Here is a 21,149-nt window from a genome sequence, read left to right as displayed (position 1 = left end):
CCATATTCCCACAAGTCAGTCCCTGACTTGAGCTGTCCATGTAGACGTCTGCACCTTGCGCTTTTCACCACTTCCAGCCTCGGTGTCTGTACTTCAGCCCAGCCTGGCCCACTTCCTTCGCTCACACTTATCTGCCTGATCCCTGCTGGAGGTTGAATTTGGACTCCCTTCTCTAGAATGGCCTGCTACAGAGGTTACTCTTTTTTTCTGAGACTTGAGCCAACAAGCAGCGGGGCAGAGGGGTCAGCATCTCCTGGTCCCGCCTCCTTTCCAAGCCATAGACTTTTTCCTCCGGCAATTTTGACGCCATGGAACAAAACCATGAAGGGAGGGTTATCATCAACTCTTTACCATTTATTTCTTTATGGGGTTAAACAAGAGCAGAGAGGCCTCTGCCCCACAGTGCAACAAAACAGAAAGCGGTACACATACAGACTCTCACCGAAACACAGAGGCAGGGGTAGGGCAACAAGTGAATCATAGCCAGGTGAGGGAGGAAGGGATGGGGACTACTAGGAATCCGACTTGGAGACTCAGTCATAGGAACTAGTGCAAGAAAGTCCTACTCATGAAGCACAGTGTAGAAAATGGCGTAAGAAAGCTGCCCAGCTCCGCTGCCTGTGACGAAGGGCAGAGGCAACTGGAGGGGTGGTAGAAGATCTGGGCAGTGGGGTGGATGGGGACAGTCAAATGACTTCAAAGTGGAGTGAGGTGCCCCTTTCCCCTGCCACTGGGCAAGGCCCTGGGCTGGTCTGAGCCAGGGGTCTCCTGGGCACTTGGTGAGGGGGAAGAAAGGGTGGAAGTCTCCAAGGGTCCATTTCCTGGGGCCCTAAGGCCCCCCCCCCCTCTTTACTTCCCTGTCCCTTTTCCCCTCTTGAGGATGCAGGAATTAGAAGGCAGTACCTAGGGTCTCTCACATCTACAGAAGCATCTCTGGAAAGGAGCCAGCACCTCTTACCCTCCCCAGCTGAAAAGAGCACTCTAGGGATGGGGTATGTGGCTAGGCCTGAAATGCTGAAGGCCGAACAGGGAGTGTGTGGGCAGGGCACAGGGCTGGGGGTGGGTGGAGGGACATGCTGCGAGAAATGAGAAACCTGGCATGGGAGGGCTCTGCAGTCTCACAAAGCCTATTTGGGGACCCTGCTGAGGCCCCTGAATGATTCCCTCTCTACTACTGAGGTCTCTTATTTATCCCTCAGCCAACCAATTCCAGCTATCCCCCTCTTGGTTTTGCCTAATGCAGCTCCAGGTCCACCACTCCCCACCACCCCACCTAACTCACTGGCATCTCATCCCAGACACAGGCCCTTCTGGCACTGAAAGCCACCTGGCCTGTCCCAGAAACATAGTTGTGCCTCCCTTTCTTGTCTGTGCCTGTTGGTTTGTAGATGTCCCAGGCCTTCCACTCCCAGGAGATCAGCACGAGGCTGATGGCCCCCAAGGGTCTCTGCATGCCTCTTCTCTCGTGCAGCACTGTAGCCTGACTAAACTCTTCAAGTCTCTTGGCCAAGGGACCACAGCACATTGTCTTTATCCAGTGGGTCCTCTTGCCAGTTTCTGGACTTTCTCCAGCAAGGGGCAAGGGTGGCTGGATTAGGGGACCCTGCTATAGGGTGAGGAGCAGTCGGGTGGTTCCACAATTAGGATAGTAACGCATGGGGTCAGGGATCGGAAGGGATAAATACTCTTTGGTAGGCTGGGAATGGGGACAGGCTGGGGATGGGGAGGCTCATCTCTGGAAAGCCCTGGGGCAACACCACCAGGGTTTCCTTCATGGAGGCCTGGGCTAGGATGAGTTGGGGGAGTTTGGGGACCCAGGCCAGGCTTGACCCTCTTGGGCTTAAGTCCCTCCTCCCCGTGGAGATCAGAAATGGAAACATCTTTGGCCCCAAGGCCAAGATCTCCAGGGCAAGAGTGGCCCTTGGGAGTATGTGCACCTTCTGTAAGATATGGCCCTTCAGACAGTGGCAGTCTGACCGTGCGCCCTCAGCCTTCTGTTTCAAGGCCCAAGACCCCAGTCCCTGTGCTCTTTCCCCAGAGGGCTCCTTTTGCAGCCTTTTCTGATTTGGGGCGGTGTCCTTGAGCCTGCCTCAACACTGATCATCTGCTTCCCCAGGGCCAGGTGGCGACAGGCCATTCAGCCATCTTTTTAAGCCCTCTGTGTTCCTCTCTCCTCTCCACTCCCGCCCTCCACTATTCCTATCACCTAGGGTGCTGGGGCACAGCTTAACTGGGGCCCCGACCTAGCTGCAACTGCATACGCCTCGTGTGTGGCGGGGCCCCCCCTGCCATGGGACAAGGGGCGCTGGAGCGTGAGGAAGGCCACTGCATCGTCTGCCATTGCCGGTAGGAGTATGGGCAGGAGGGAATTAAGGATCGTGGCAACAAAAGGAATGCAGAGGGGGAAAAGAGTTTCTCCCCTCTGTGCCCCCCAACATTCCCTGCAGGGCCAAGACCAGATAAGCAGCCTTCTTCCCTGGGGTCAGGGCTCTCAGTAGGGGTGGGCATTTCCAGCCCCCACCCCCTCCCCTTTTCTTTTGGCTAAGCTCCATATATGGAGCGTGGGGGGGCGCCTGCCGCTTCTGCCTTTTTCTCCCAGATGAGTTTTGCAGTTTCCTGGGGCCCTTTGGCGGCTCTGCTGGAGCTGCTTTTGGGGTGGGGGTTGGTCGGGGGTGATGTGTGATCCCCCATTTCCCCCGCCCCCCCACCTGGTCCTACACCTCCCATGGGAGGGGCCCCCTCCCCCTCCCCCTGGGGGGGGGGGCTGGAGTTGATGTCGGCGCGTGGTGGAGGTCTGATCTCCCTCCCTGCGGTCACTCTTCCCGAGCCAGGCCCTCGTCTAGGGCAGGCAGTGCCTCCAGGCCCGGTCCCCCACCACTCTGGCTGCTGGAGAAGGACACCATGGTATGCAGGAGCACGAGGACAAGGATGTAGAGCCGGATCCTGCTGGGGCTGAGGCGGGAGCCCCCAGAAACCGGCAGCAGGGAGGGCTTGTGGCCGAGACGGCCTGGGGGCTCGTGGCGGGGGTGGTAGTGGTGGTACTGTTGGTGGTAGTGGTGGAAATAAGAGTGGTGGAATTGCTGGTGGTGGGTTTTGGGGGCTTCAGACTCCTTGAACTTCTTCTTCTCCGACTCGCAGGAGACCCACTGCACGTCACAGCACTTGGTTTCTGGCCGCTTTGGTGAAGTATCCAGCAACCCTGCCAATGGATAAGGAAGGCAGGGTGGGGTGCTAAGGGGGCTGCTGGCTACGCCTTTCTGAGAGAGGTGATTGTCAAAGCTGGGGCTGCTCTGGCAGTCCTGCCCAAGACTCTTCCCCCTGTCCCTTAGTACCATCCCTTTCTGGACACTATCTCCCAGGGACCTCAGATAGTTTCTCTGGGATAACTCCCTGGCCCTATTCTACTTCATCCCACCTGGGGCCTCACTACCCACTCCGGCAGCCACTAACCTTCCCCTAACCCAGCTTCTCTGTTGTCCTCCCCGACCACAAGCCTAGCCTGGTGCCTGCCTTGGCCCGCCTCCGCCCTCTCCCAGGGCCCTGTCTTTACCTGTACAGATAAAGCCAGGGAGCCCTCCGTATACCATTTCCTCATTGTCAGGGAGGATAAAGGGGCACCGGGTCTGCACCTCCAGGCAGTATTGCTTGCAGGGCACCCAGCGCTGGCATTCCTGCTGGGTCACGCTGAAGTATTCTGAGCACAGCCAGGCCTTGTAGACAGCCTGTGGGGAGAGGAAAGAGCGTCAGCCCAGGTGCCAGCCCCTTCCGGCGTCAGAGGAAAGTGATGAGGAGGGGTGTACCTGTAGTCTGTTGGGGGAGGGTATTGTGTGCTTACTAAGCCAACCCTAAGATCAGGGGCTGGGGAAGAAGGGTTTGGGTCAAAACCACTACCTCCTACCCCAAATCTCACATTCATAGCCAGAACTCATAGTCCCCAGTCTGTAGTGACCAAAGACTTTTAATTTATTCACTGGTAAAATCACAAAATGACTCCTGTATCTGAGCTGGAAAAGGTCTTACCAGTCATCCCAACCAACTGCACCATTTTATAGCTGGTCCCAAGAGATGTCCTGACCTCCCTGAGGTTACTTATATTGAGGTAAATTTCACTTGCTTTCCATTCAGCAAACATTTCTTTGGCTGACGGTGTTAAGCTTCTAAACTCAAGAAAAGAGATGGAGAGGATAATTTTTGCTCTATCTGATTAAGGTGTTGTGTGGATCAAATATTATGACATGTATGAAAATGTTTTATAAATTCTATAGTGCAGTACCAATGCGAAGGGTTATTTTCTAATAAAAAGAGGAATCTGCCTTTCTAAGCACCAGATGTGCCTTCAAGCTCTACTTAATCCATACTCTGTCCTGTTGGCTTCGGCCTTGGAGCGGAGCAGACACCACATTTATTTGCTTCAAACTTTGCTTGGCCATTTCACTTCACGTGTCTACTTTCTGCCCCTCATCTAGCTCTCTCCTGCCAGGCACTGGGTCCTAGCTAAGAAAGGTTTCCTGCACTGTACTCTTTGGCTATCATCAAGACCAGAGTTCCTCAATGGTGACACTCCTGACATTTTGGACTGCAGGATTCTTTGTAGTGAGGGCTGTTCTGTGCACTGTAGAATATTGAGCAGCATTCCTTGCCTCTACCCAGCAGTTGCCAGTAACATCCTCCACCTCCCCATTGTCTCTGCCCATTGCCAAATATCCCCTGAGCAGGGTGAGGGGCCAGGGACACAAAACCATCTCCCACTGAGAACCACTGATCTAACTTCTTGCTCCTGAGAGTGTGGACCTAGACCAGCAGCATCACCATCACCGAGGAGCCTGTGAAAAGTGCAGATTCCCAGGCCCTGCCCCAGACTTGACAAGTCACACCTGTATTTTAACAGGATGCCCAGAGCCATGCCCACATCCAGTCCCCATGTCTTCAGTTGCTCCTTGTAGTGATGGCTCTCTGACTTCAGTGTGCCTCAGAATCCCCTGGGATACTTGTTAAATAGGCAGATGGCCCCTCCAATTCAGCTTCGAGAGGACTGAGGAGGGCTCAGGAATCTGTCTTTGGAACAAGGGTCCGGGTCATTGTGCTTCCAGAGGCCTTTCCACCACACTCTGAGTAAGATGGTCAGAGCTTCTTACACAGACATTAAACATGTACACTCAAATGCAAATAACTCCACTGTGAACCTGGACTTTGGCAATGTAACCCCACACTGGCCTTTTCCAAAGTGGGGTCAGGGGTGTGGTGGTGGGGAATGGTGGTAGTGGGTTGTGGTGCAAATTATCCTCCTGAGGAACACGGCTTTGCTATCTCACTGGCCTCTCAAATTTAACATGCTCTAAATCTTAAAATTCAGTTCCTGTCTTCTTTTTTTTTAACTCCAAATCTGCCCACATCACTGTCTTGACCACTTCAGCTAAGTGTCACAACCATGCATCTGAATATTCAAGCCAGAAACTTGGGTGTCGGCCACCATGTCTCTCTTAACAGGCTTTCCCACACACAGTCTATCAGCAAGGCACACCAAGTCTCCCTCTATGTCCGTGGCTCTGTGCAGGCCACTGTCAGCTGTCACCTGTATGAGTCTCCTATGTGGCCTCGCTGCCTCCGCTTTTGCTCTTTCCGATCTACTGTTTACACAAGAGGGATCTCAATATGACATTTGATCATGTTACTCCCTTGCTTCATATCCTTGAATGCATTTAGAATAAAATCCAAACTTTCAACCACAGACTTCAAATTCCTGCATAATGTGGCCTCTGTCTGTCTCTCCAACCTCATTTTCTCCCTCTCCCTTCCAGCTCATCATGCTCCACATGCTGAGGCTTTCTTTCTTTTCCTTGAACATGCCCTACTTCTTCCCACCTTGGGGCCTTGGCACACACTGTTCTCTTGGCCTGATATGCTCTTGATTCCCCATTTCTGGTCTGCCGGAGTCCTTCTCAACTTTGAAGCCTCAGTTCAAATGTTATCTCCTCAGAGCGGGCCTTTCTGACCACTCTGGCTAGACAGTGCCCCCTCGTCATTCTTTTCCTTAACTGTCTCTTTGCCACAAGTAGGAGTTTGTCTGCATCCTTGTTTTGTTTTTCTCTGTCAGCCTCACTAAAATGTGAGTTGTATGAAAGCAGATGTAGGCGTGTCTTACTGACCATTGTGTACTAAGTGCAATATATGTAAAAAAACACAACTGTTCATGGAATGAACCAGACAAATATATGAGGACATGTCCCTACTCTCAGAGAAATTCCGGTTTCATCTAACTTGAAACTACGGCACATTTTCTATAAGAGAAGTTAAATCACTGGCCATGGGAGGGAAGCAAAGAGGAAAGCTGGGAAAGATTTCAATAAGGGGAAAAGAGTTGAGCAGGGATTCAAAGTACGATTTTAGATGGGAAGGGCAGAGATGGGACAGAGACAAAAGGGCATTTTGGACTGAGGCAACAGCTTAAGCAAAGGTACGGACGTGAGTGCAATGTACAATGTGTTGGAGGAACAGAGAATGGTTTTGTATGAATGAAATGCAAAGGATACCAATTTCTTGTAAATGGACATTTATTTCCAGGTTTTCATTATCACAAACAATGCTTCAGTGAATAGTTCTATACACATCTCTCTCAAACACTTGTGTTAAATTTTATTTACATAAACTCTTAAGAGTGAAATTATTAGGATAAAAGGTCTGTGCAATGGAGTGAGAAGGGAGGGGAAGGAGGATGGAAAGGGACAAGTAAAGGTAAGAGGCAGGGGAAGAGGGAGCTGGAGTGGTAGGAGAAGGGCTCAGGGGTTGGAGAGAGTGGTAGTGGGGTCAGCAGGACAAGGGAGCAGGAGAGGAAGAAAGAGAGGGCAACAAAGAGTAGGAGCTGGAGGGGGAGAAACAGTGGTGCTTGCAGGATAGGAACAAAAGGGCTGGGGAGGAAGCAGGGGAATGAGAGATGGAGGATATAAGGGAGGCAGACAGGTACGGTGAGGGTGAGAGAAGATGAAGGGTAAGAAAGAGTAGGGGATAGTGGTGAGGTACAGGAGAGGTGGGAGAGGGCCTGCCAAGAGGAGAGGCAAGAAGGAAGGAGGAAGAAAAAGGGTTTAAGAGCCAGCATGGGAATATGGAAGGTGAAGAAGATGGGAGCAGAGGAGAGCTGAGATAAGAAAGAAGGATACGAGAGCAGAAGGATACGGGGAAGAAAGAAAGAAAAGACAAAAGGAAATCCGTAATGCTAAGGGCCCCAGGACCTCAGAGAGCCCCCTCCATCCTGTTGGCCCCAGAGTTCCAAGAGAAATCTCTCTGCCCACAGCCTCTTCCGCAATCTCTACAGACTGGACCCAGAGTCTACCTCTACCCTCACCCTGGACTGTGTGGAACAGCACAGTCCTCCACCACTGGGGTTCAGAGCCCCCCTCGGGATTCTCCCTGGGCGATTCTGGTTCAATATTCCTGCTTCCAGGTGAGGAGGTTGCAGTGGAGGGTCAGCGCTCCTCCCAGGAAGCTGCAATTAGCCTAACAGCAGGCACTGGTGGCTGGCACTCCCTGTCTCTGCCCTAGGAGAGAGGCAGGGAGTTGAGGGAGGTGAGGCAGGGAGAGGGGTGGCCTGATTGTGGGAGGGAGGCCTTTCTCCTTAGTTAGATGACCCTCCCTCAAGCCCCACCCCCAGAGTCACCATGGCAACAAGTGGGCGAGCAGATTGCCTGAGGAAGACACCAGGCCTGTGGGTGGCAAGGCAGGAACAGGCAAGGAACTAGTGAAGGGAATGGAGGAAGAAGGGGCTGAGAGGTAATCCAGTTCCTTGGCTCAGCAGATGGCCAGCTGAGGTCACTGCACTGGTCCACATGCTTTAAAAGGGGCTGGAGTCCTTCTCAGATGAAAAGTCTGGCTTTCAGGGCGACCACCTGGACAGCAAGCCTGCCTTAGTCTCTGCAGCCCTCTTTCCTAGACAGGCCTAAGTCACTTGCCTCATCTCATCAGTGTTAGGACTGAGCCAGAGGGGACTGTGTTGCTTAGGCAGCTGCAGGGGTCCTGGGCATTCATCCACAAGGGAGAGGCAGAGCTGAGAGAGCCAGGTTCGAGAGCTGTGGGGCTGGCTGGAGACGGGGCATGCAGGGCAAAGGAAGACATGTCTCAGAACCAGACAGCAGTCAGTTGGGAGACCCTTGGAGATCTTTTGCTCGTTTCTCAATTCTGACTGCATATTAGAATCACTGTCTTTTAAAAATGCTCCTGCTTGGCTCACATCGCACTCCAGACCAAGCAGTTAGAATCCTTGTGGGTGGAACCTACACATCTGAGTTTTTCAAAACAGCTCAGGTAATTTTCATATGCAGAGATCTTAGCCTTGCTTTATTTTATAGCTGAGGAAACTGAGGCTCAGAAAAGGGGGGAAGGACTTGTCTACAGTCACACTAAATAGTGGCAGAGAGAGGAACTTGAAACCCAGTTTCTCGACTCCAACTCCAGGGTTCTTCCTACTGGACCATCCTTTCAGTGACTTCATTCTAAACTCAGGACACAGGTGTGTGGGGAGGGGAGGACAGCTGAGGAGAACCAGGTCTGCTCTGGGCTTTTCTTCAAACTCCAGCTCTGGCAGGAAAGGCTTCTTTATCACGCCCTGTACACTGTGCTTAAGCATCCTGGACCCTTGAAGTAGCAGCAGATGATGGGTGGGGTGGAAGCTTTGACCTGGCAGTGCCCTCTTTTCCCCACAGAAGCCCCTTCCCCACGTCCAGCAGGCTGCTGCTGGGCTCACTCAAGTTCTGGCAGATACAGCCAAGTTGCTATGGGAACTGGGAGGGGAAGGAAGCAGGGAGTAACTAGAGGGAACACCAATTAACCCAAAAAGGAAGCAGAGAAGGCTATCCCACCCCTCCTCCCGGCTGGGCTGTTAAACCACTCTTGAAATGGGAGCGGGTAAAATGAGAGGGATCCCCACCCATCCTGGGCTCTGCAGCTGCTAGTTTAGGGGGGAGTGGGAGGACCTAAAGAGCCTTAACTTCCTGCTCCCTGGCGTGCAGCCCTGGCCCAGGCATTCTCATTCCTATGCTCTTCTAGGAAGAAGCAAGTGACTTGTACAGGCCCCCAGGGTGCTGCGGGAATGCACACGAGTGTGTGTATACATGCACAGCCCACAGCCAAGACTCAGGGCCAGAAGGTTTAGGAAGAGGGAGGCCACCCTGGACTCCTTCTTTTGGGGGCCAGAAAACCCTCCAGAAAGGAGAGCTTCAGTTCCTGCCAACCAGAAAGTTGGCAGTTTCCTTCTTGGATTCCAACTTGCTTCCCTCCCTAGGGCCTGTTTTCCCATCCAAATACTCCCAATAGACCTTCTCTTCATTGTTGCTTGTTGTCCTAACGCACCCCTGGGACACTTGGCCAGGAGCTGCAGCTGCAGAGACTGTGCAGGCAGAGTGGCAGCCTGGGCTGGGCTTGGGGATGAAGCCCACAGCACAGCAGTAAACCACCCTGCCCCTAGACTTTACCTAAGGGGAAACTGAGGCCCAGAAAAGGGATTTGTTTCAGCCAACTCAGAAACATGCAAGAAATCAACTATTAATATAAAGCCAGGACTAGAAGGGAGTTACTCTGATGACTAATCTGATGTCTCTCTGCACTGAGTCCACACGTAGCATTGCGTGAAGGACCTCCGTAGGCAGGTCCAAAAAGAGCCACGTGCCCCTATTCCTGATTCTGGGCTTTCAAAGAGTTGGATCAGAACAGGATAAGGTTAAAGTCAATCTCTCCAACCCAGGGGAGGGAGATAATGGACATAACTCTGGGAGTAGTTCTTTGGGACTGGCTAAGTCAGACTGAGATTAGAGGCATTACAGAGCAAATGCAGGTGGGTGACATGGCTTTACTTAAGTGGCTGTAAAAATAAGCAATAGCTTTCCTGCTGCTGAGAATGAGCAGCCATGAGTCAGAGTGGCCTGGTCTGGCCTGGAGGAACGACAGGGGAGATAGCTGGAGAGGTATATAAGAACCCAGAGCCAGTGTAGTTCCAGAGGGGCCAGTTACCTCCAAGCCTCTTAGGCTACCTGCTCCAAGACCAGGGGCAGCCTGGTTAGCACAGAAGTGGTGTCCCTGGTGCAAGAGCAGCTCTCTGAAGGAGCCTAGATGACCCATATCAACCAGGTGAGCAGAGGAGGCAGGTTCATGACCATGCAAGAATGGAAAGGACTGTGACAATCATAACCCCATCTTCCTATCTGCTGTTGGAAGTTCCACTCCAACATCACTGCCGCAACTTATCCAGCTACTGACTGTAAACCTCTTGTCATAGCACACATTCTCCTACGGAAGTCCGTATCTTCAGACAACTCTCACAGTTAAAGAATTCTTTCTCCTTTTGAGCTGACATAATGCCTCTCTGTGGCATTACTCATGGCTCCTACTAGCTCTTCTGGGGCCATAAACTTCCTGTCTCCATGCCAGCCCTGCAGGAGGTATTTGTAAACTTCCTTGAATCAGGTCAGGTCTTCCAATTCATTTTTTTCCTGCAATGATCACTTTTTGAACATGTTTGAGTGCCTGGCACTGTGCTGGAGAGCTAAAGATGATAGAGTTAGGGAAGACAAGATTGCTATCTTTAAGGAGCAGGAGCGACAACCTTGTGTATCAATCATTAGAGGTCACTGTAATAAGTAGTATGTACTTGGTACAAGTGATCCCATAAAGGGAGGAAGGATCAACTGTATTTTGAGGGGTGAGGCATGAGAAAATATCTCCATATGGGAGAGGCTAGAGTTGGGGCTTGGAAAAAATGAGTTGAAGTTCACTGGATAGAATATGGCAGGAGTAAGTGCACTTAAAGCAAAGGAATAAGCAGGTATAAAGGCCTGGGGGTTTGAAATACTGCCAGGTTCAGACACTGTTGGTAGTTCAGCATAGTTAGAGGGTACAAAGGGGGCCATGATGGGAGATCAGGTTGCAGAGGAAGGCTGTGCCCATAATATCATAATATATTATGATATGTTCTGGATGCCAGGCTTCATCCTGTAGGCAACAGAGAACCTTTTGTGAGTTTTAAAAAACTGCTTTTTAAAAGACTGCTTATCACTTCTATGACTAACTTTTTAGATTTATGTTCCAGAAATGTGGATGATGGATTATAGGCATCAAAACTGGAGGTAGAGAGATCAGCTAGGAGACTATTGCAAACAATCTGAGTGAGAGATGATGGGGGCCTCAACTGAGGCAGTAGCAGCAGAATTAAGAAATGGAGAGAAGGGGATGGATATGAGAGGAGATAAATTAGGGATATGGGGATTGAGGGTGAGGAAGGGGGTCAAGATGACGACCAGGTTTCTTGTTCGGGTGGCAGGATGAATAGTAGTTTCATTCATTAAGGAAGGGAAGGCAGGAGGAGAAGTAGATTTGGGGGTCAAGAAGAAGAATTCAGTTTTTGGTCATGCTGACTTTGAAGTATAGGTCAATATATACTAGGCAAGGTAGAATGTCAAGGAGGCAGTTGGACATAATGGTCTGAGTTCAGAAGGAGGTCTGGGCTAGAGATAAAGGTTTGGGAGTTACCAATGGTTAAGGAGTTAATCTTCAGGAACATAGTAGGACTATACTTTCCCACACCTTTTGAAATTAGCTGTGGCCATAAGACTTTGGCCAACGAAATGTGAGTTGAAGTGACCTGGATCACTTCTGGGGAGAAGCTTTAAGAAGCTGGAGTGTGATCTGCCACATTCTCTTCCCTCTGCTGTTGACTGTGGAAGTGATGTTGAAATGGATCTTTTACTAGCCTAGGTCTCTTGGTGACTATCATGAATAGATGCTCCCTGATGACCTGTTTTGGACATATATTATGAGCAAGAAATAACTGCTGTGATAAGCCTCTGATATTTGGGAATTCCCTGGTGGCTCAGACGGTAAAAGCATCTGCCTGCAGTGCGGGAGACCTGGGTTCGATCCCTGGGTCAGGAAGATCCCGTGGAGAAGGAAATGGCAATTCACTCCAGTACTCTTGCCTGGAAAATTCCATGAATGGAGGAGCCTGGTGGGCTACAGTCCATGGGGTCACAAAGAGTCGGACACGACTGAGCTACTTCACTTTCTTTTTTTCTTTCACAGCACAACCTAGCTCACTCTGACTTATAAAACAATGGTGGAAGCCAAAGAAGTAGAGGATGTTGTCTAGGGAGAATGAACACATAGAGCAAAGGACCAACAGTGGATCCCTGGAAAACATTAACATTTAGGGGGTAGGTAGAAGAAGGGAGTATGATGAAGATGAGGGGGTGGTTAAAGAGCTTGGAGAAGAAACAGAGGAGAGTGGCATTCTGTAAATTAGGGAAGGGAAGTTTCAAAGAGTAAGAGTGGTCAGCAGATGAGGACACGCTGGCAGTTTCATCATGGTGAGAGCAGTTTCAGTGGAGCAGTGGGGACAGAAACCAATTTAAAAGGGAATGTGAGGGAAGAAAAATGGAGAGAGCTATGCGTATACTACTTTTCCAAGAAGCCAAACTAGTTTTTCAACTATTTTGGGGGATGTGGTTTCCATTTCTGTTTTATCCTGGTTGTTCCTATTCAGACAAATTCCTATTTTTTTTTATTTTTTTAAACAAATTAACTGTATTAAGTTACCGCTTCAGTCCTTACATTGATTTGTTTACAAAAATATCAGTTTGAAATACATTATTGAAAGTGAATTCACACAATAAATAGAAAATAAGGATGCATGGTGCTGTAGACATATCAACCAACTTATCTTCATTTATTGTCCCTTGCTATAGATAAAATTTGACACTGATTCAGCATTATTAAAAGAGCAGTCAAAGGACTGGGGAGAGGGTTGCAAACAAAGAGAAAAGTAGCTTAAAACTCTGGACCACTCAACAAAAAATTATTTATCTGGAAGCTAAACTCAGTTTAACATTGAATTATCTACACTACCCATAGGAACAATTTAAAAATAAGAAAGGTGCCAGGGAACCTTCATTAACAATATTTTTAAGTCAAAGTTTTACTTTATCTGATGACCACTCAATATCCTAAGCCATGAGGCAGGCCCTAAAACAATGTTATAAATAGTCTGAATTTAATAATTTAAACATGATATGGTTAATATTATACACACTTTATGAGTATCTCAACCAGCCTCTTCATGTGACATGAAAATTAAAAGGTTTAAATTTACAGTTTTGATTTCTGTTCAGAAGAGTGATGTCAGTATTCTGGCAACAGTGATGACACACCTTTATTTTAAATATGCTAATATACATATTAGTCTGAATTAAACTTGATTAAATTCTACATACACGTGGTTCCATATTTCAAGTGCAAATTTTCAATGGTACAAGTTTATAATCAAAGCTGGGTTTGACAAATGCTTTCTGACTTCCCTGATGGCTCAGACGGTAAAGTGTCTGCCTACAATGTAGGAGACCTGGGTTCGATCCCTGGGTTGGAAAGATCCCCTGGAGAAGGAAATGGCACCCCACTCCAGTACTCCTGCCTGGAAAACCCCATGGACAGAGGAGCCTGGTGGGCTAGAGTCCATGGGGTTGCAAAGAGTTGAACATGATTGAGCGACTTCATTTTCTTTCACTTTTTCTGACTTCTAAAAGCAAATGATGAAAGCACTTCCTAAAAGTAAACAAACTAGTTGCAAGTAGGTGACCACTTTGTTTTTCTCTTTATGTGAGATGAACTTCATGAAGCATTAATTCCTGCAGTATATTTGTTTCTGGACCATACAGCTTACATGCTCTTCTTTCAAAGGCAGACACCATCTGCTTTACAACTTCATTGAAAAACCCTGTGGCAAGCTGCGGTAGAAGTTTGCAAAATTCAAGAGAAATTGAAAAAATCCAAAGTACAAGTTCTTGGGTAGCCAGGAAGACCTGGGCTAAAATGCCAAACAGTCTCCAAATGATTGAAGAGCTTCCCATCAGCACAGTGTGCCTTTACCAAATGTGGTTACACTAAGGTTACTACTGATATATAGTGCTCCACTGCAGGTAGAAACCCAATTTTTAATCATGTTTTGCAGAATTCAGATCTCCTTGATATTACATCTGATTTTTTACACCAAGGAGCAAAATGCTTGTTATCCTCCATTCCTAATACTACACATACATTTCCTGCATAGAACATCCTATAATTCTCCTCTCTGAATATTCTTTTCTTTTGTTTATTAATGGTGCAGTGATTCTGAAGAAAGTTCTTGCACATATTGCCTTAGGCAAAACTGAAGTGTGTAGTGGAAGAGTTCTGCTCATCAGTATACCACAGGGAGCTAAATATCTCACATTCTGCGTAGGCCCCTGTGCTGGAGCCGGGGCTCTGACTGCTACAGCCAACTTTGGACAACATCCCAAGACCACCGTTTTCAGGGCCCTCTGACTGGTCCAAGCTGCCATGCCATCATCATTTCCTGACAAGTTCCTATTTTTCCATGTCCCTTGCAACTGAATGCAATCCCTAGACAGAGTTTATCAACAGAGTCAAGTAGAAGTATCAGCCCTCCAATCCTAGAAGCTCTGTTTCTGTTAATACAGTCTAAGAACACATTTGCTCTCTGGGAGACTATATTGTATTCTTCTGATAACCCAGTGGAGATGGAGGGAGGAGTTCTGCCTAGAGTGTGGGATCAAAGACATAGCTTAAATCAAAGTCCCTGGAAGGCGCTCAAGCCTTCTGGTGAGATATCTGAATAAATTATTTACATTCTTGGGACTGTAGGCTCCCTGAGGACAGGGGTTGTATCTTACATATCTGTGCATTTCCCTCAGGACTTCACAAGGAACTAGGTGTACAGAAGAGATGCTTGCTAAGTGCTTAAAATCCAAGCACTTAAAAGCCAAGCCTCTAGCAACTAGTCCAGACTGGAGGAAGGTGGAGATCCCCAAGAAAAGGATGGAAGCAATGGGTTATGTAATGTGTTACATGAATTTTACAGCTTTGATGGAGAAATTGGGAATGCATTAGCAAAAAAAAAAAAAAAAATCGTAGAAAACTAAGCAAATAGGGGGAAAAAAGAGGCAATTATTAACTCCAGGAAAACAAGTTGGCCAAGGAAGAAAATATAATCACAGTATTCTACATGACTCAGCTATGAACAATATTTATAATCCTAATAATATAAATATGGAATACTGTTAAAACCAGAAATTATGGTATGACAATATTGGATATATATGAGAGAACTGTGCATATGGTGTTGCTGGTAGTAAGACAGCTAAATCCCCCTCTATAAAAAGTCAGTACATATTTAAATCAGAAAAAAATCAAGAAATAATAAAATTGGCATACTATTTAGAGATGGGAGGTAAATATCAGAAAAAACAGCTAAGAAGTTTAGAAGTATTTGACTCTGAAGAATGAGGCTTAGGGTTGGAACAGAGGGCTTCTGCTTTAATTATAAGCATTGAGGTTGCTATTTATTATTTAAAATATATTATATTATATATAATTTAAAAGATAGATAGATGCTACAAGGATATATATGTATATATGTGATAGATATACATATGTATATATGTATATGTGTGTATCTTCATGTGCACAGATATTTCAAACAGAAAAGTCAAAAAATAGCAGCAGTATTGGCACATCATGAAAAATGTGACAATAAATATCAAAAGAAAAAGCTAAGTGTTTAACTGAAGATTCAGTATATATGTGTAGCTTATCTGTCTTTTAAAATTATGAACATATATTACTTTGATAAAATGAAAGTAAAATAACAATATAAACTAATATGCAGCCATGAACTTCAAAAACAACAAAACAAAGTCCCCAACACTTGACCTGATCAACCTTACCAGACTCAGCCCCAAAACCCCAGGTCCTAGTGTCTAGTCGTGGATCATCTATTCCATCACCACCATGGGCTTGGGCCAGGTTAACAGGCCAACGAAATTAATGAGTGGTCCCATAGCCAAAGAGAAGAACTAGTGTGAGAGGAGGGGAACTTTGGTGGCCTCTGTACCTAAGCGGTGCAGGCTACCACCCACAGAAATGGTGCCACTGTGACACTGACAACCATAGCTTCATTTGAGCTGCACACAAATGTGCTGGGCATGAAATCCCACTGCCCACTCACAGGCATGCCTGTCTGCCACACGTTGCTAATCCTGGGCTCGGGCTCAGGCTCAGGCAGGTATCTCCAGCTTCCTGCAGGTATCATATTGAAAACAGCTCCTTGCCCTTACCTTACTTCCATCCTCAGACACAGAACCTTGCTAAACAGATGACAGGCTGGGGAGAACAGAGACCTAATGAAAGGACCTGTCAGTTGTGCTTGGTCTGAGGGTGAGGGAAATAAAGGCTTTGGAGTCTTCCCATCTCTGGCTCTTTCCTCTCCTACCTGAGTATGTCTCTGTGTTCTCACTCACTAGAATTTATCCAGTTGCCTTCTGGCTCCTAACTTTCCACCTCCACACTGAACATGTCACCTCCTGCTCCCAAATTACCTTTTGACTAAGGTCCGTCTAGTCAAGGCTATGGTTTTTCCTGTGGTCATGTATGGATGTGAGAGTTGGACTGTGAAGAAGGCTGAGCGCCAAAGAATTGATGCTTTTGAACTGTGCTGTTGGAGAAGACTCTTGAGAGTCCCTTGGACGGCAAGGAGATCCAACCAGTCCATTCTGAAGGAGATCAACCCTGGGATTTCTTTGGAAGGAATGATGCTAAAGCTGAAGCTCCAGTACTTTGGCCACCTCATGAGAAGAGTTGACTCATTGGAAAAGACTCTGATGCTGGGAGGGATTGGGGGCAGGAGGAGAAGGGGACAACAGAGGATGAGATGGCTGGATGGCATCACGGACTCAACGGACGTGAGTCTGAGTGAACTCCAGGAGATGGTGATGGACAGGGAGGCCAGCCTGGTGTGCTGCGATTCATGGGGTCGCAAAGAGTCGGACACGACTGAGCGACTGAACTGAACTGAACTGAAGGGAAAGTGTTGATCTCAATTGAGTATTAAGCAGTCATTTAGATTAAATACATCTAATTAAGGTGAGAATAATAATAGCTACCATTTATTAAGTGCTTACTATATGCCAGGCTCTGTTCTAAGCAACTAATATTTATTAACTCATTGAATCCTCACAACCACCTCCTGAGATGGAGACATATTTACAGGTGAGAACAGGAAGGACCAGAGTTTAAATAGCTCATCCAAGGCCACACAGGCAATAACAACAATGGTGGCTACCATTTCTTGAGCACTTTCCACTTCATAGGCACTGTGTTCTTGAGAGATTAGCATGTTATATGTTATTGAAACCTCACAATGACCCTATTTCTTAGTTTTGAATTCAACGAAAGTGAGGTTCCAAGAGAGATGAAAGGTCTCAACAACTGTTTTATGCAGTAGACAGATTTTGAGCCAGAATTTGAAGTCAGGTTTACCTGGACTTCAGTGCCCAAGCTCTTATATATGATATTGCCTTTTGGATGGTCCCTCCATTTCACTATGACCATTGAAGTAATTAGCTTGTTACTCAAATCTTTTTGATGGAATTTCAGGTCAAGTTGGGGAGAGATTTCTAGGACTGAATGGGAGAGTGATTTTCTAAAATCTGTGTATGCAGCTCACTCCTGATATAAGTTTTCTTTGTGAGGGGGTGTGGGGTGAAGAACATTCAAGTACGAGGGGCTACAAAAGACCATGTCCATTCCTCCATCAAAGCACTCCCTTTCTTCTTTTCTCTAAATGTATGCATGTATGCAAGCACAAACACACACACACACACCCTAGAAGTGTTGAAAAGAGGCAACTGTTCCTGCTTTAGCAATTGGTGATGGGAAGGCAGCTGTCTCCTTGTAGAAAGGTCTTCTTGTCTTTGGACATGAGATTTCCTGTCCTAGGTCTTACCATGTAGGGGCTCCTGGAACTGCCTTGCTCTAGAAGGCTCCAAAACCAGAGTTCATTCCTTTAGAAAGGTTTCAGGGCAGCCACACACTCTACCTAATTGTTCTTTCTCCCCAGTTTGCTCTGTAAATATTCTTCATCAAAAAGCCTTTGCTCTAGTCAGGTAGTTAGCCAGAGCTGGGTTCTGCCACTAACTGGCTGTATGAAACTTAGACAAGTCATCTGTAAGGAGGGAGAGACTCAGTCACTAATTTGCTATGTGACTGTAAGCAAAGTACTCTCTCTCTCTGAGCCTCAATTTGTATCCAAGAAGATGGTCCCTAGGGAGGCAGCATGTATAGGGAGAAGACAGGGTCAAACATCTTTAACCTCAAACAGTCCTGTGGTCAAAGGTCAGGTCTGCTCTCACTAGTTATGAAACCTCACACAAATTACTTAAATTCCCTGATCTATACTTTCCTCATCTACAAAATGGGAGATAGTAAGAGCATGTATCCTTAACCTTTCTGCAAATAATGTCTGTAAATCAACTAGCACAAAGCTTTACCAATAGTAAAATTACACTAGTACAGATTGGGTAGTACCATTGCCTTCTGGTAACTAAATCCCTGGATTTGACCTGAATTCAAATTCCAGGTCCAACTCTTACTAGCTGGATGACCTTGAGTTAGTTACCTAACTCCTCTGAGCCAGTCTTCTAAGTAAAACAGGGATAAATATATAGCCACAAGACAGATGTAAGAATTAAGTGAGATAAAGTATATAAAAGTGCCTGGGATAGTTCCTTTTCTTCCAATGCACCCCTTTCAGCTCTAAGAGTCAAATAATAAATGAAAAAAGAAAACTACCATAAATGTAATCAGAAAAAACTCATTAATACACATAAAAGAGTACATACAAATCAATAATAAAAACATAAGACATAAACAGACAATTTACAAAAGAAGCAATACAAATGGCCCATAAATAAGAAAACCAAATGTTTGACCTAAGGAATGCAAATTACAACCAATGATATACCATTTTTAGCTCCAAATTAATAAAGTTTTAAAAAATATGATACTCAATACTGGACAAGAGTGGTAAATTAGTCTCGCATTTGTGGTGAGGGTTTAAATTAGAATCACCCTTCTGGAAAGAAATTTGGTAAGAAAGAAATTTGTATGCCACGAGCTTTAAAAAGGTTAATACTCTTTGATTCTGTAAGACTCATCCCGAAAGTTCATTCTGCAGAATTAATGTATATGCTTTCAAGTGTATGCAAAACAAGGGAAAGAATCATTTTGTGTACAAATGCTGATGTAAGCTCAGAAAGAGGGATGGAAGGATACACACCAAACTGTTAACATCAGTGGCCTCAGGGCAGTAGGACTGGGAGAGGAGGGAACAGGAAGATTATTAAATATTTTTTTATAAACCTCTGTATTGTTAGATTTGGTACAATGAAGGTGAATTATTTTGTGATTTAAGAAACTTAGCAAAGTACAGAAATAAGAAAAAATGATTGAGGTAGAAAATTTATTAGAAAAAGAAAATTGTAGATGTGACAAAGACTTATGGACAAAGTTATCCATCACAACATTATTTATAAAAGTTGAAGGTAAATACCTAATAATAGGGAACTAGGTAAATAAACTGCACTAAATTCATGGGATGGAATATTATATGCTCATCAAGAATGATGTTTGTGGGAATTCCCTGGTCTCCAGTGGTTGGGACTCTGTGCTTTCACTGCCGAGGGCCCAGGTTTGATCCCTGATAGGGGAATTAATCCCACAGGCCATGTGGTACAGCGAAAAAAAGAAAAAAATGTGGCTTGTGAATATTTAATTACATGGAAAGATACTCAGTATAACTTTAGCAATAAGTTAGAAAGACTAGAGTAAAAAACCTAGATGATTTCAACTATGTAAAAAATATATAGTCACATCCATTAGGATGGCTACTATAAAAAAAAAAAAAGGAAAAGAGTAAGTGTTGATGAGGATGTGGAGAAATTGGAACCCTGTGCATTGCTCATAAGAATGTCAAATGGTGCAGCACTGTAGAAAGCAATATGGAGGCTCCTTAAAAAGTTAAATATAGAATTACCACGTAATCCAGCAAGTTTAGGTATACAACCAAAAGAACTGAAAGCATGGGTTCAAATAGATATTTGTATACCAATGTTCATAACAACATTACTCACAAGAGCCAAAAGATGGAAGGAAATGAAAATATAGGTCCACATAAGAACTTGTCCATGAACATTCATAGCAGTTTTATTCGTAATTGTCCCAAAGTGGAAACAACCCAAATGTCCATAGAGATGAATGAATTTAAAAAATGTGGTATATCCAGACAATGGAATATTATTCAACCGTAAAAAGAATGAAGTACTGATACATGCCACCACGTGAATGAACCTTGAAAATGTTATGTTAAATGAAATACGCCAGACGCAAAGGACAAAAAGTATATATGATTCCACTTAAATGAATTATCTAGAATAGTCAAATTTATAGAGATGGGAAAAAGAAGAGAAGTTACCAGGGGCTGGGGGAGGAGGAATGGAGAGTTATTGTTTAATGGGTAAAGACTTTCTATTTAGGAGAATAAAGACATTTTAGAAATGTATAGTGGAGGTGGTTGTACAACATTGCAAATATACTTTAATGCCACTGACTTGTACACCTAAACATGGTTAGAATGGTAAACTTGATGTTATGTATATTTTACTACAGTAAAAAACTATGCCACAAAAAGACATATTGGGAGGAAATACACTAACATTAAGAACATCTCAAGGACCCTTTTCAAACTGTTATATTTCTATTTTCCAAACCATTTCAAAGGTCATTTTTTTGGTAATTGAGAAAAAAAGTTTTTTTTTTTTTCTTTTAAGATTCTGAGTCTATAATAGTTCTGAAGGATTAACCTGGTTGGAAGTTTTAGCTGAGTTCAACACTAAGCAGATATGCTCACCTTTCACAGATCAGCCAGGTAGCCATGCTATCTGCTGGAAACCAAATACAGAGACAGGGAACAACAGTAACCCCAGCACCGCCACATGTCCTTCTCCAAGCAGAGCTTGGTGAGTTTGCACTTCCTTCTACCTCTGAGAGAAGCTCAGCCATCCTAGGCCAGGGCTCACCAAAACCCTGGCATGGGAACTGTGTGTCCAAAGCCCAGAGGCTCTGGGGTAACAAGGTCTCATCGTTTTCTCTCCCAGCAAAGGCTGGGCAGGGCTCAGGCCTGCTTAGGGGGACGTACTCCTCTCATGCTCTGGTTGATCCTTCTAGCAGATTTGGGTTGAGAATATAGTCGATACCTCCCCTTCAGGCAAGAGGAATCCAGCTCC

The 21,149-nt window shown here is 45.9% G+C and overlaps 1 protein-coding gene and 1 pseudogene across 1 annotated transcript in view; both read right to left on the bottom strand.

Moving 5' to 3' along the window:
• Positions 1–333: 333 nt before the first annotated feature.
• NALF2 (NALCN channel auxiliary factor 2) overlaps positions 334–21,149 on the bottom strand; it is a 29,870-nt gene continuing 9,054 nt past the window's right edge. The window contains exons 2-3 of the mRNA XM_070290286.1: positions 3,551–3,722; positions 334–3,199 (exon numbers count right to left, since the gene is read on the bottom strand). Of these exons, the coding sequence (XP_070146387.1) occupies positions 2,814–3,199; positions 3,551–3,722 (558 nt within the window). The 3' untranslated portion in view covers positions 334–2,813. The remainder of the gene's footprint in view (positions 3,200–3,550; positions 3,723–21,149) is intronic.
• LOC138929933 (coenzyme Q-binding protein COQ10 homolog B, mitochondrial pseudogene) lies at positions 13,626–14,351 on the bottom strand (annotated as a pseudogene).

This window comes from Ovis canadensis, chromosome X (genome assembly GCF_042477335.2).
Source record: "Ovis canadensis isolate MfBH-ARS-UI-01 breed Bighorn chromosome X, ARS-UI_OviCan_v2, whole genome shotgun sequence".
NCBI classification, from domain to species: Eukaryota; Metazoa; Chordata; class Mammalia; order Artiodactyla; family Bovidae; genus Ovis; species Ovis canadensis.
Note: the sequence above shows the minus strand (reverse complement) of the source record. Positions and strands in the feature narration are given on the sequence as shown.